General features: G+C 44.4%; 2 protein-coding genes across 3 annotated transcripts in view; one reads left to right on the plus strand and one right to left on the minus strand.

Annotated features, from left to right (window-relative positions):
• PALB2 (partner and localizer of BRCA2) overlaps nucleotides 1–10,117 on the minus strand; it is a 46,577-nt gene extending 36,460 nt beyond the window's left edge. The window contains exons 1-4 of the mRNA XM_011958319.1: nucleotides 9,870–10,117; nucleotides 6,536–6,595; nucleotides 6,312–6,414; nucleotides 3,362–4,831 (exon numbers count right to left, since the gene is read on the minus strand). Coding sequence (XP_011813709.1) covers nucleotides 3,362–4,831; nucleotides 6,312–6,414; nucleotides 6,536–6,595; nucleotides 9,870–9,917 — 1,681 coding nt within the window. The 5' untranslated portion in view covers nucleotides 9,918–10,117. The remainder of the gene's footprint in view (nucleotides 1–3,361; nucleotides 4,832–6,311; nucleotides 6,415–6,535; nucleotides 6,596–9,869) is intronic.
• Nucleotides 9,770–13,852, plus strand: part of DCTN5 (dynactin 5 (p25)) — a 51,673-nt gene continuing 47,590 nt past the window's right edge. For both annotated transcript variants that reach the window (XM_011958318.1, XM_011958317.1), the window contains exons 1-2: nucleotides 9,770–10,350; nucleotides 11,717–11,785. In XM_011958318.1, coding sequence (XP_011813708.1) covers nucleotides 10,303–10,350; nucleotides 11,717–11,785 — 117 coding nt within the window. In that variant the 5' untranslated portion in view covers nucleotides 9,770–10,302. The remainder of the gene's footprint in view (nucleotides 10,351–11,716; nucleotides 11,786–13,852) is intronic.

The raw sequence follows: 13,852 nt of genomic DNA on the forward strand, positions 1-13,852 counted from the left end.
GCACGCCTGTGATCTCAGCTACTCGGGAAGCTGAGGTAGGAGAATCATTTGAACCCAGGAGGTGGAGGCTGCAGTGGGCTGAAATTGCACCAGCACCACTGCACTCCAGCCTGGGCAACAGAGCAAGATTCTGTCTCAAAGAATGAATGAATGAATAAATAAATAAATCTAAACAAAACAAAACAGAGTATGGCCAAAAATATTAACTGGGAGAAGGGACTGAGCACAAGGCTCAGCTCAACCACTGACTTGCAGCTTAACCTTAGGCAAATCGATTTATTTCATTTTCCCTTTTCTCATTGTCTCTCATAAGAGAAGTGAACTAAAAATATCTACATTTTTTCCTACCTCTAAAACTGTGATTTCAACAGGCTGCCAGAGTATGGTGTACAAAATGCTGGCTCTTGTCACTATGGAAAAGTTAGTCTCCTTTTGAAGCAAAGAGTTAATTTACTGCTTTTGTTTCCTTGTTTCAAGACGAGGTCTCACTCTGTTGCCCAGGCTGGAGTGCAGTGGCGAGATCTTGGCTCACTGCAACCTCTGCCTCCCAGGCTCAAGCAATCCTCCCACATCAGCCTCCTGAGTAGCAATTTACTGCTCTTATTGCAAATGGTATCCCACACCATTCAAAATGTTGCTATATCCTCAGTGATGAATGCATAAACAAACTGTGGTATATACATACAATAGAATACTAGTCAGCCATAAAAAGGAACAAAGTACTGATGCATGTTACAAGAGAAACGTACCTTTAAAACATTATGCTAAGTGGCCAGGCTCAGTGACTCACACCTATAATCCCAGCACTTTGGGAGGCTGAAGGCAGGTGGATCACTTGAGGTCAGGAGTTCGAGGCCAGCCTGGACAACATGGTGAAACCCCATCTCTACTAAAAATACAAAAATTAGCCAGGTGTGGTGGCAGGCGCCTGTAATCCCAGCTACTCAGGAGGCTGAGGCAAGAGAATCACTTGAACCTGGGAGGCGGAGGTTGCAGTGAGCCGAGATTGTGCCACTGTACTCCAGCCTGGGTAAGAGTGAGACTCTATCTCAAAAACAAACAAGCCCATTATGCTAAGCAGCCAGACACAAAAGGTCACATATTGTGTGATTCTATATATATGAAATATCCAGAAGAGGTAAATCCATAGAGATAGAATGCAGATTGGTGGTTGTCCATGGAAGGAGTAGGGGGTGGGGGGAGAGGAAATGGGTAGCAGCTGCTTAATGAGTATGGGGTTTAGAGGGGATAAAAATGTTTTAGAATGAGATAGAGGTGGTGGTTGCACAACACTGTAAATGTACTGTGTACTGACTTGTTCGCTTAATTTAAAACGGTTAATTTTGTTATGTGAATGTCACCTTGAAAAAAAAGTTCTTAAATGTAGCTGCAGGTTACTAAAATGATAGCAGACTATTTCAAACTACTGGCTGGGTCTGGTGGCTCACGCCTGTAATCCCAGCACTTTGGGAAGCCAAGGCAGGAAGATCACCTGAGGTCAGGAGATCAAGACCAGCCTGGCCAACATGGCGAAAACCCACCTCTACTAAAAATATAAAAATTAGCTTGGTGTGGTGGTGGGTGCCTATAATCTCAGCTACTCATGAGGCTGAGGTGGGAGAATCGCTTGAACCTGGGAGGCAGAGGTTGCAGTGAGCTGAGATAGCACCATTGCACTCCACCCGGAGCGACAAGGGTGAAACTCTGTCTCAACAACAATAAAAAAAACTACTGTGTAAAAAACAATATTTCTAGATTACTGGATTGCCTACTTTTTGATGACTATGCATTCTTGTTCACTTAAAAGATGAAAAATCACAATTTTTGGATTAATTAGTCATAGCTCATAGACCAAGTCAATGTCCAATTGTACAGAGCAGCTTGCTACCTATTTTTGCACATAAAGTTTTTTTTTTTTTTTTTTTTTTAAGGAACTTGGCTGTAAAATGCACATAAAGGTGTATTGGAACACAGTCACAGTTACAAGTTGACTTTGGCTGCTTTGGCACATAGCTGAGTAGTTGAGACAGAGCACAAAGACTAAAATATGTACTATCTGGCCCTTTCTAGAAAGTATGCTGATCCCTAATTTAGAGCCACAATGAATCACCCCATTTTTGTGCTCAGTTGATCAGATATGATTAAATTCTCAGTAAATAATTAAAAGTTTAAATTACAATGTATCCTTGCTTCCCATCCTCCAAAATCCTGTGTCCCATGGAGGCCTTAGAGACACTGCATTAGATATTTTACCCAAAAAAGTTGTTTAGGCCTTTTCATTACATGATGACTTCCAAAAGAGAATAGTCAGTGGACTCTTTCTCTTTTTTTTTTTTTTTTCTGAAAGAGGGTCTTGCTCTATCATCCAGGCTGGAGTGCAGTGGTGCAATCACGGCTCACTGCAGCCTCGACATCCTGGGCTCAAGTGATCCTCCCAGCTTAGCCTTTGAAGTAGCTGAAACCACAGGCATACACCACCACACCTGGCTAATTTTTCTATATATTTTTGGAGAGATGGGGTTTTGTCATGTTGCCCAAGCTGGTCTCAAACTCCTGGGCTCAAGCAATCCTCCCACCTTGGCCTCCTCAAATGTTGGGATTACAGGGGTGCGCCACCAAGCCCGACATAGTCTAACTTTAGTACACATTCCATTTTACTTCAAAAACACTTTCTGTATTAGCTGTGAAGCTTCTACCCATAGATAGGAATTGTATTGTACCTCAATATGTAATATTACATAAACAACCAAAACATTTTCCTTTTCAGTGTTGAACTGTTGCAGCTCTATCACTGAACTCTGGCACCACAAACGCCAGGTTTGAATCTTGGCTCTGTGATTTTAATTAAATTAAGTCACTGTAATCTCCCTGTGCTTTAGTTTCCTCACTTGTAAAGTGAGAATGAAAATAGATTCTACCTCATGTAGGACTGCTGTGATGATTCAATAAGTTAGTATCTGTACAACATTTAGAAAGTGCCAGGCAGGCTGGATACAGTGGCTCACGACTGTAATCCCAGCACTTTGGGAGGCTGTGGTGGGAGGACTGTTTGAGGTCAGGAGTTCAAGATCAGCTTGGGCAACAGGGCAAGACCTCGCCTCTATAAAACATTTAAAAATATTAGCCAGGCATGGTGGTACATGCCAGTAGTCCCAGCTAGTTGGGAGGCTGAGGCAGGAGGAACATTTGAGCCCAGGAGATAGAGGCTGCAGTGAGCCATGATCGCACCATGGCACTCCAGCCTGGACAACACACTCGACCCTGTCCCATTTTAGAAAAGAAAAAAAAAAAGGAAGTGCCAGGCACATAGTAATTGTTAGCTTTCATCATCATCATCATCATCAAACACATCTTGATTTACCTTTCACTCGAGTAACTGCTTTTTTGTTCTGATATTTATGTGAGGTGACTTCCTCCTTGGACCTGTTAATAACCGATGGGTTGCAAGCTGGCAAAAGTGGTTCACAATGATCTGATGCTGGGGTGCAGGCTGATTTTCTTTTTCCTCTGTATCTTCTACTAGGTTCCTGGGCAACTGCCTTCCTAGACAAGTCATTATCTTCAGTGGGCCCAGCGGGAGAGCTGACTTTAGGTAATGAGAGAAGTTTCTGAGAAGTTCTTGAACTTGGTTGTCCTGTGCATGTGTTAGACATCCTAATTTCACTTTGGTCAGTTTCCTCATTGGAAAGGTTTAAATTTTTACTTGCATCCTTATTTTTATTTTTAAACCCTTTTTTCTTGACATCCAAATGACTCTGAATGACAGCCTCCAGGGCTACTTTTCTCTGGCAATTGGACATGCTTCGTGTTGTTCTAACATAGTATTCTGCAGGAAACAGAAGGCCTCCAAGCACTGTGCAAGAATGTTTTTCTGCAGAAAGAAGAGAGGTTGCTTCCAGGCTAAGACTCTTAGGTTGACTTAGAATCTCATTTTCCTGAAGATTTTCATTTCTACCATCAAGAGCGTCACTGGGAGATTTTAAAGATTTCTCTGTTTGATTTTGTTCTAAGTTTTGATTTTCATTTGCTGGCAAGTTATTGTGAGTGAGTTCATTTAGAGAACATGAAATATCTGCCTCTAAATTAGAACTTGTGGGCAGTTGGCCACTTTTACTTACAGCTTTGTTTACAACGAGGTTATCTGTAGGGACAGTCACCTTTTTGCCTTGTGCCTCCAAACTTACAGGTGAAGTAAATCTAATGTTTTTTAGGCCGTGAGTAGTAAGTTCACTGCTGCCTTTGGGAGGAATGTGTTCAAGGTGCTGACTACTACTGCTATCTGTTGGAGTCTGTAAAGGAACTGTAGTTGCCCTGGTGAAATCAGGTCTTCTTGGGAGTGTATCCACACCTTTTTCTGGTTGGGCAGTTGGTGGAATGAATACACTGTCTTCATTAGTTTCTGTAACTGGTTCTGGAGAATCTGGAAGATTAGACTTAAGACTTAAAAGGTGAGTTCTTATTTCAGTTACTGGTGATCTAGCAGGATTTTTGCTACTGGTTTCTTCCTGTTCCTTTAGTCTTTTCCCAGACAGTCTGAGTGAATCAGTGCCAAAGACACAGTCTCTCTCTTGTGAAATAAATGTTCTCTTCTGCTGCTTCTTTCTTCTCCCTGGCAGCTTCTGCTTTTGCTCACCATCAGGGTCACTGACCCTGTGGGGAAAATGTTCTTGGGTGTCATCTATTCTGTGTATAGGTAATCCTCCTGGGCCATCTCCAGGGTTAAAGGACTCAGGGCCAACATCAAGTGTGACAGATGTCTTTTCTCCAGTTTCTTCATCAAGATGGGTTTTGATGTGTAACTTGTCATAAACACATATTTTATTTTTAGGTTCTGAGGAAAAAAATATATATATAACATATTTTTCTTATAAATAAAACAAAAAATACTCATTTTTATCCTATTATATATAAATACTACTAAACATTTATTTAAGAAAGAATCAGTGACACTTCATTCAGGCAGATGAATTTACAGGTGAAATAAATCTGTTTTTTAGGCTGTGAGTAGTAAGGTCACTGTTACCTTTAGGTTCAAGGTGTTCAAGGTGCTGACTACTTCTACTATCTGACGGAATATGTAAAGGAACTCTACATACTCCATACTGTACATATTTTTTAAAGTTCTAATTTTTAAAATTCTAACAATCTATGACATTTTAAGTACATGTAAACAAATAGCATTGCGCTAAAAATGTTTTTTAAACAGAGTATTCTTTATCACACAATCTCTTCTCTTAACTTTTAAATCTCCACTAATTTTTTATCTCATGTGTTTCTTTCTTTATTTTCCCCCTTGGCTCAAGTAATTTTAATAACACTCCCATTTCAATAACCCTTAATTTTATTATTATAAATTACTTGAATTTATTGACCATTGTTTTTAGAATATTTTCACCTAGAATTTTTCTCTGTTCATATATACTGAAAGTAAAAAAAAATCTTTTGCTGGGCACGGTAGCTCACGTAAATCACAGCACTTTGGAAGGCTGAGGCAGGCAGATCACGAGGTCAGGAGATCACGACAATCCTGGCCAACATGGTGAAACCCTGTCTCTACTAAAAATACAAAAATTAGCCAGGCGTGGCGGTGTGTGCCTGTAGTCCCAGGTACTCGGAAGGCTGAGGCAGGAGAATCGCTTGAACCCGGGAGGCAGAGGCTGCAGTGAGCCGCAATTGAGCCACTGCACTCCAGCCTGGGTGACAGAGTGAGACTCTGTTTCAAAATAAAAACAAAAAACAAAAAAACAAAAAAAAACCCTTTCTAATATTTAAACAATAAATATAATTTCTGAAAATTGAGAGGGAAAAAGAACAATAAACAGTCTAACTGAAAGTAGTCTATAGAGTAGATTTTATGGCATATGAATTTTATGTTAATTAGAATAATATTGCAGCCGGTCACAGTGGCTCACACCTGTATCCCAGCACTTCGGGAGGCCTAGGCAGACAGATCACCTGAGGCCGGGAGTTCAAGACCAGCCTGGCCAACATGGCAAAACCCTGTCTCTACTGAAAATATAAAAATTGGCCAGGCATGGTAGTGCACGTGCCTGTAGTCCCAGCTACTCAGGAGGCTGAGGAATGAGAATTGCTTGAGCCTGGGAGGTGGAGGTTGTAGTGAGCCACAATTATGCCACTACATTCCAGCCTGGGTGACAGAGTGAGACTCTGTCTCAAAAAAATAAAATTAAATAAAAATTAAAGTGTCTATTGCTAGTCACTATCTTCACTCTGTGGGAAAAAGAACAATAGCCAAAATATACCCGGGAAATGAATAATAAAGCAGGCATAAGTGAATGGTCTAGGTTTACCTGACTGGTTTAGCTGCGGTGAGAGCTCCTGCTGGGACAAACAATCTTGTTCTTCTACTGTTTTCTTAATAGAATGCTTAACCTTTTCAGCTCTTTGGGCACGCTAGAGGAAACAAAAACAGCTCCAGAAGTAAGTTTTCTTTAAAGCTTTATATAAAGAGTCAAGAACTGTTTTTAAATTGTTTGTACTGTAACGCCTTAATTTGAGAACACGATTCACTTACCTGAAGGCGGGCTAGTGTCTTGCTGTATTCCCTTTTCAAGAATGCTAATTTCTCCTTTAACTGGAAGAAGAAAAACACCAACAATACTGGGCAAGCAGAAAGGTGAAGTCACAGGGAAGGGATGCAGTGCTTGGTGGGGTCCCCTGGCAAGAGGCAGGGAGTAGCACTGGTCCATGACAATCTACTTTTGGTTCTCAAAAAGCACCAAGCTCTTGACCATTTCAGGATCTTTGTATAACCTGTTCCTATCATCTGGAACATTTCCTTCCTTTGCCAATTCCTACTGACTCCTCAAGCCTTAGCTTAGATTTTCATTTCCCTGGGATAGACTTCTAGGTCCTTCTCCAAATCTAGGTTAGACACTCTATCAGTCCTCTGTACTTTCCTTACCACAGTATTCTCACACTGTGTTCTCTGTTTCTCCCCATCATCCAGATCCTTGAAGGTAGCAGGGACTGTCATCCTCAGTCACTCAACAAATGAATCTTCTATTTATCAGTTAATGGTCCAGGTATCTCTAGTACCTGGAATAATAAGTGATACCCACTGTGTGTCAATGAGTGCTCCAGATGCTATTCTAGATGCAATTTACATACAGTGAGGGATACACATAATAAATAAGAAAACAGGGAAGATGATTTTACAAGGTAATAAATAACTAGACAGATAAACACAGTGATATAAGAGAGTTATTGGCCTACTGATAGGGACTACTTTAGTTACAGTGGTCAGGGAGGCATTTTTGAGGACTATCATTTGAGCCTAAGACCAAATGAGGAAGGAGCTAGTTTTGGGAAGATCAGAGAGAACGGTACCCCAGGCAGAGGGAACCACAAATACAAAAGCTCTGCAGTGGAATAGGCTAGGTATTTTGAGGAACACGCAGGCCAGTGAGGTTGGAGCTATCACTGCTGAATCTCCAGCCAGGCACACAGTAGGCATTTAACAAATATTTATTAAATGAACAAGTGAATTGGGCTGAATCAAATTACTGTTCTCTGAAAATCTAGATTCCCTTGTCTCTCTGGCTTCTTTGGTTCAAAGGATTATCTCAGTAGCAAAGCCAGGCCTGGTTTTTCTGCTTTTTAGGAACTTTTTTTTTTTTTTTGAGACGGAGTCTTGCTCTGTCGCCCGGCCTGGAGTGCAGTGGCCAGATCTCAGCTCACTGCAAGCTCCGCCTCCCGGGTTTACGCCATTCTCCTGCCTCAGCCTTCCGAGTAGCTAGGATTACAGGCCGCCACCTCGCCCGGCTAGTTTTTTGTATTTTTTAGTAGAGACGGGGTTTCACAGTGTTAGCCAGGATGGTCTGGATCTCCTGACCTCGTGATCCGCCCGTCTCGGCCTCCCAAAGTGCTGGGATTACAGGCTTGAGCCACCGCGCCCGGCCGGAACTTTTTAGTTATACTCATCTTTCAACCAATAAAACATCAAGATTTCCATCCTCCATACATACCTTTAAAAAAAAAAAGACCTACTCAGCTGGGAGCGGTGGCTCACACCTGTAATCCCAACACTTTGGGAGGTCGAGATGGGTGGATCATTTGAGGTCAGGAGTTCGAGACCAGCATGGCCAACATGGTGAAACCCTGCCTCTACTAAAAATACAAAAATGAGCTGGGTGTGGTGGTGGGTACCTGTAGGAGGCTGAAGCAGGAGAACTGCTTGAACCTGGAGGTGGAAGTTGCGGTGGGCCTAGATTGTGCCACTGCACTCCAGCCTGGGCAACAGAGCAAGACTCTGTCTAAAAAAAAAAAGGCCAGGTGGGGTGGACCACGCCTGTCATGCCAGCACTTTGGGAGGCCAAGGCAGGCAGATCACCTGAGGTCAGGAGTTCGAAACCAGCCTGGCCAACATGGAGAAACCCCCATCTCTACTAAAAATACAAAAATCAGCTGGGCGCGGTGTTGGGCGTCTGTAATCCCAGCTACTCAGGAGGCTGAGGCAGGAGAATCGCTTGAACCCAAGAGGCGGAGGTTGCAGTGAGCCAAGATTGCGTCACTGCACTCCAGCCTGGGCGACAGAGCAAGACTCAGTCTCAAAAAACAAAAACAAAAAAAAATCTATGTGCAAAACATGCTACTTGGAATTTTCTTTTCTTTTTTTTTTTTTTGAGACAGAGTCTCACTCGGTCGTCCAGCCTGGAGTGCAGTGGCGCGATCTCGGTGGCTCTCTGCAACCTAAGCGTCCCCTGGTTCAAGCAATTCTCGTGCATCAGCCTCTGAGGCCTGAGCCTCTGGGACTACAGGCTGGCGTCACCACACCAGGCTAATTTTTATATTTTTAGTAGAGACGGGGTTTCACTACGTTGCCTAGGCTGGTCTCAAACTTTGAGCTCAAATGATCTGCCCATCCCAGCCTCCCAAAGTGCTAGGATGGGATTACAAGCGTGAGCCACCGAGACTGGCCTCCCACCAATCTTATCAATGTCTAGGGATTATCTTGTTTACTTATAAATGATCTTTCTCACCTCCACCAGAAGGTAAGCCAGGATAAGAATAACATCAGCACAAGCTGGAAACACACTAGAAGTCTATCAGTAAAGTACAGTCTAAAGAAGCAAGGGCACGTCCAAGGCCAGGCGCAGTGGCAGGTTCCTGCAATCCCAGCTACTCGGGAGGCTGAGGCAAGAGAGTCGCTTGATCCCGGGAGGCGGAGGTTGCAGTGAGCCGAGATCGCGCCACTGCACCCCAGCATGGGTGGCAGAGTGAGACTCCGTCTCAAAAAAGAAAAATAGAAAAGAAAAAGAAGAAAAAAGACACTTCCAAACTACAACATGCTGTCTAGAACTTAAAAAAGAAAGTAAGGTAGATAAACATGTCCTGACAGGAATGCTAAACAAGGGTATGAAAAACGGAACCTACAGAACCATTCAGATCCTACCATTTACGAACATTCCCTTCTCAAAAAAAAATACACATAGGACTCCTTTTTGGTGGTTAGGGATACGCCCCTCCTCCACCACACACACTAACACACGAAAGGACCTGGAAGTACCAGACTTAAAAGATTTACTTGAGGAGGTCCGGCGGGAGAAGTGAAGATTGAGGGTGTGGGACGGCGGAGGAGCAACGGTGTCGATACAGCTTTATCTATAAAGTGTTACACATTGTATCAATGCACTGTTACTGTAATGAGATTTGTTCTTTAAACGCCACCACGTGAGCACCACGCTATTTCCACATTTTCATTTTTTGTGCCCCCGCAGCCCCAAGCGGGGGGAGGGGCGTCAGACGATACTGCTGCTCTCGGACTGCCGAGGACACAATGTTAGACCTAAAACCCTGGGAAAGCGAGGTCAGAGTCCTGCATCCGCCCTTCCCGCAACCCGTGGCACCTTTTCCTTCTTCTCACAGCTGAGGGGCTTCCCGGGAGGCTCTTCCATCGGGCAGGCGACAGAACGAAAAGAGCAGCCGTCGCCGACCCCAGGCCCGCCGACACCGGGACCCAGTTGGCCCTGGGCCGGGGAGGCGCCCCAAGAAAGAATGGGGAGCCCGGGATCGCACCCTCAGCGCGCGATCAGCTGACCCACGCGGACCAGGCGCGCCCTAATCTCCGGCCAATTAAATCCAACATTCGGCCTGCGCACGCGCAGCCAGAGTCGGCCGAGCAGTGGAGCGAGGCCGCCTAAAGGAGAATCGAGCTGTCGATGAGTCCCAGTGTGCCACCTAGAGCGGAAGTGGAGGAGCGGCCGGAAGTAGCCGGAATCTCAGAAAGACTGACGGACAGACTCTGACAGGATCCAGGACTGAGGGAAGGAGGCGGCGGCCATGGAGTTGGGCGAGCTGCTCTACAACAAGTCCGAGTACATCGAGACGGTGCGCGGGTCCAGATATCTGTCCTCCTCTTTTCAAGCCTGCGGCCCTTTGAGGCCTGGTCGGAGTTCCCAATCTGCCCATACCCCACCCACCCCGTCCCTTTGGCCGTTAGTCCCGGATTGTCTAGCGACGCCCCGTGTATAGTCTGGCTTTGCTGTTTACTCCGCGCATGGCCAGTTTAGGCCTTTTGTATTTATTCCTGATTTTCTCATAGGGATAAAGTGCCTTCAGGAGGATAGGACAAGTCCCATCCTGTTCATATGAATTACAGCTCGGACTTCCGGCCCTTTTACATTGCCTTTTGTAATGTGGTAACTTGCGCCGAAAACGATTCGGTTCTTTTTTGGGGGTGGAGGGAGGCGGAGACTGTCTGTCGCCCACACCGGAGTGCAGTGGCGCGATCTCGGCTCAATGCAACCTCCGCCTCCCCGGTTCAAGCGATTTTCCTGCCTCAGCCTCCCAAATAGCTGGGATTACAGGCGCCCGCCACCACGCCCGGCTAATTTTTGTATTTTTAGTAGAGACGGGGTTTCACCATGTTGGCCAGGCTGGTCCCCAACTCGACCTCAGGTAATCGACCCGCCTCGGCCTCCCAAAATGCTGGGATTACAGGCGTGAGCCACCGCAGCCTGCCGATTTGGTTCTTTATTATCAGTATACGATATGTTTACAAAATCTTGGAAACAGGGCAAGTGGTCAGTTAACGTTACTATTGTTATTTTGGTTTTCTTTGCATTCTGACAACTCTGATATTCTTAAAGTCATTATCCTCGTTTTAAGGCCGTAAAGCCCAAGTGCGGAAGTGAATGGATTTGAATCCACGTCTGTCTGATGCCACTAAGCTATAGACATTCAAATTCTGAGTTTATTCCTTGAGTCCCTAATTTCCTTTATTTTTTTATTTTTTGAGACAGGATCTCACTCTATTGCCCAGGCTGGAGTGCAGTGGTACAATCACAGCTCATTGCAGCCTCAGCCTTCCAGGCTCAAGCGATCCTCCATCCTCAGCCTTCTGAGGAGCTGGGATTACAGACACCCGCCACCATGCCCGGCTAATTAAAAAAAATTTTTTTTAGAGAGAAGGGGAGGGGCCTCACTATGTTGCCCAGGCTGGTCTTGAACTCCTGGCCTCGAGGGATCCCTCTGCCTCAGCCTCTCAAAGTGCTGAGATTACAGGCGTGAGCCACCACGCTCAGCCATAGTTTCCTAATCCATCATTGCTTTTTTGACATCCTGGACTCACTCCATTGTGGACAGCACCCCACTTTATGTTTTTTTCTCTCAAATGTGAGCTTTCTTGATGGAAACCTGTAGTCCAGAAACCTATTAAGTTTGCTCTCCCCGATTTTCTGTTGTTTTCTTTTAGGCATCTGGGAACAAAGTCAGTCGCCAGTCAGTGTTGTGTGGAAGCCAGAACATCGTTCTCAATGGCAAGGTAAGGGACAAAGCCAGCTCCAGGCTGCAAACCTTAGCTTGCTTTCTGCTAATTATCACCATAGCAGGGCAGATAAAATGTTGCCATATCTCCCATTTATTGTTGTACATTTTTAATTCTCTTGTTTTTAAATTTTTTATTCTCTAAGTTGGATGTTGGATCTCCTTTTTTTTTTTTTTTTTTCTTTTGAGACAGAGTCTTACTCTGTCGCCCAAGCTGGAGTGCAGTGGCCCCACCTCAGGTCTCTGCAACCTCCGCCTCCCAGGTTCAACCAGTTCTCCTGCCTCAGCCTCCTGAGTAGCTGGGATTACAGGCACCTGCCACCAAGCCTGGCTAATATTTTGTATTTTTAGTAGAGATAGGGTTTCACCATGTTGGCCAGGCTGGTCTCGAACTCCTGCCCTCAAGTGATCCACCCATCGTGGCCTCCCAAAGTGCTGGGATTATAGGCGTGAGCCACTGTGCCCGGCCTAAGTTGGATCTCTTGAATGCAAAAAGGCTCAGTAAGAGGCAACAGAAAACCTTTTTTCTTTTATGCCAGGAACAAAATACAGTGGTACCTAGAACCAACATTATTTTATGATATTATAATGTGCATTAAACTACTGGGCACAAAGTGTAATAGGTAATGAAATATTTGAAGATAGAAACTAAAGTAATATTTATAAAATTATCTCTTTAGTAAAAATTAATAATTCACTATTAACTGAAACTCTTAAAACGAATGTGACAATTGGAAAAAATATTAAAGTATGAGACAAATATGCAAAGTGGAATCTGAAAGACTGAGAATCTTGTAATCCAAATAAATTACAATAGCAAAGGGACAAGTATAAACTTGGAAGAGAAAATATCACAAGGTATATTTGAGCTTGACAAACAGTGAAGTTCATAGTTGTTTTCCTGCCATCTGGAACACTCAATTTTGAAATGACTTTTTCTATAAATATTACATCTCTAACTTCCAGAAGGAAAATAGTCTCGTTATAACCAAGAGATCACAAATATTTTCAGAAGACAATTAGTCTCCATTAAGCCTGTCATACCAAGGAATTAAGTGGAAAAGAAATATAATTTGGTTATTGCTGCTCAGACATACTGTTTCTTTTTGTTTGGTTGGTTCTTTTTTTTGAGACAGAATCTTGCTCTGTCACCCAGGTCAGAGTACAGTGGCAGGATCTTGGCTCACTGCAACCTCCACCTCCTGGCGTCAAGTGATTCTCCTGCCTCAGCCTCCCGAGTAGCTGGGATTACAGGCTCCTGCCATCACACCCACTTAATTTTTGTATTTTTTTTTTTTTTTGAGACAGAGTCTCGCTCTGTCGCCCAGGCTGGAGTGCAGTGGTGCGATCTCGGCGCACTACAAGCTCCGCCTCCCAGCTTCACACCATTCTCCTCCCTCAGCCTCCCGAGTAGCTAGGACTACAGGCACCTGCCACCATGCCCAGCTAATTTTTTGTATTTTTAGTAGAGACGGGGTTTCACCGTGTTAGCCAGGATGGTCTCAATCTCCTGACCTCGTGATCTGCCCACCTTGGCCTCCCAAAGTGCTGGGATTACAGGAGTTAGCCACCGTGCCTGGCCTAATTTTTGTATTTTTAGTAGACAGGGGGTTTCACCATGTTGGCCAGGCTGGTGTTGAACTCCTGATCTCAGATGATCCATCCACGTCACCCTCCCAAAGTGCTGGGATCACAGGCATGAGCCACCGTGCCTGGCCGAAGACTTTTTTTGTTACGGTGAACTATATATAACAAAATTTGCCATTTTAAGAATTTTTTTAAAAATTTTATTATTTGAGAAAGTCACCCAGGTTGGAGTGAAGTGGTGCCATCTCAGTCGCCACAGCCTCCACCTCTTGGCTTCAAGGATTCCCATGCCTCAGCCTCCCGTGTAGCTGGGACTACTGGTACACGCCACCACACTGGGCTAATTTTTGTATTTTTAGTAGAGACGGTTTTGCCACGTTGACCAGGCTGGCCTCAAACTCTTGGCCTCAAATGATCCACCCACCTTGGCCTCCCAAAATGCTGGAATTGCAAGCGTGAGTCACTGCACCCAGCCTAA

The sequence above is a fragment of the Colobus angolensis genome, unplaced genomic scaffold (assembly GCF_000951035.1).
Source record: "Colobus angolensis palliatus isolate OR3802 unplaced genomic scaffold, Cang.pa_1.0 Scaffold468, whole genome shotgun sequence".
Lineage (NCBI taxonomy): Eukaryota > Metazoa > Chordata > Mammalia > Primates > Cercopithecidae > Colobus > Colobus angolensis.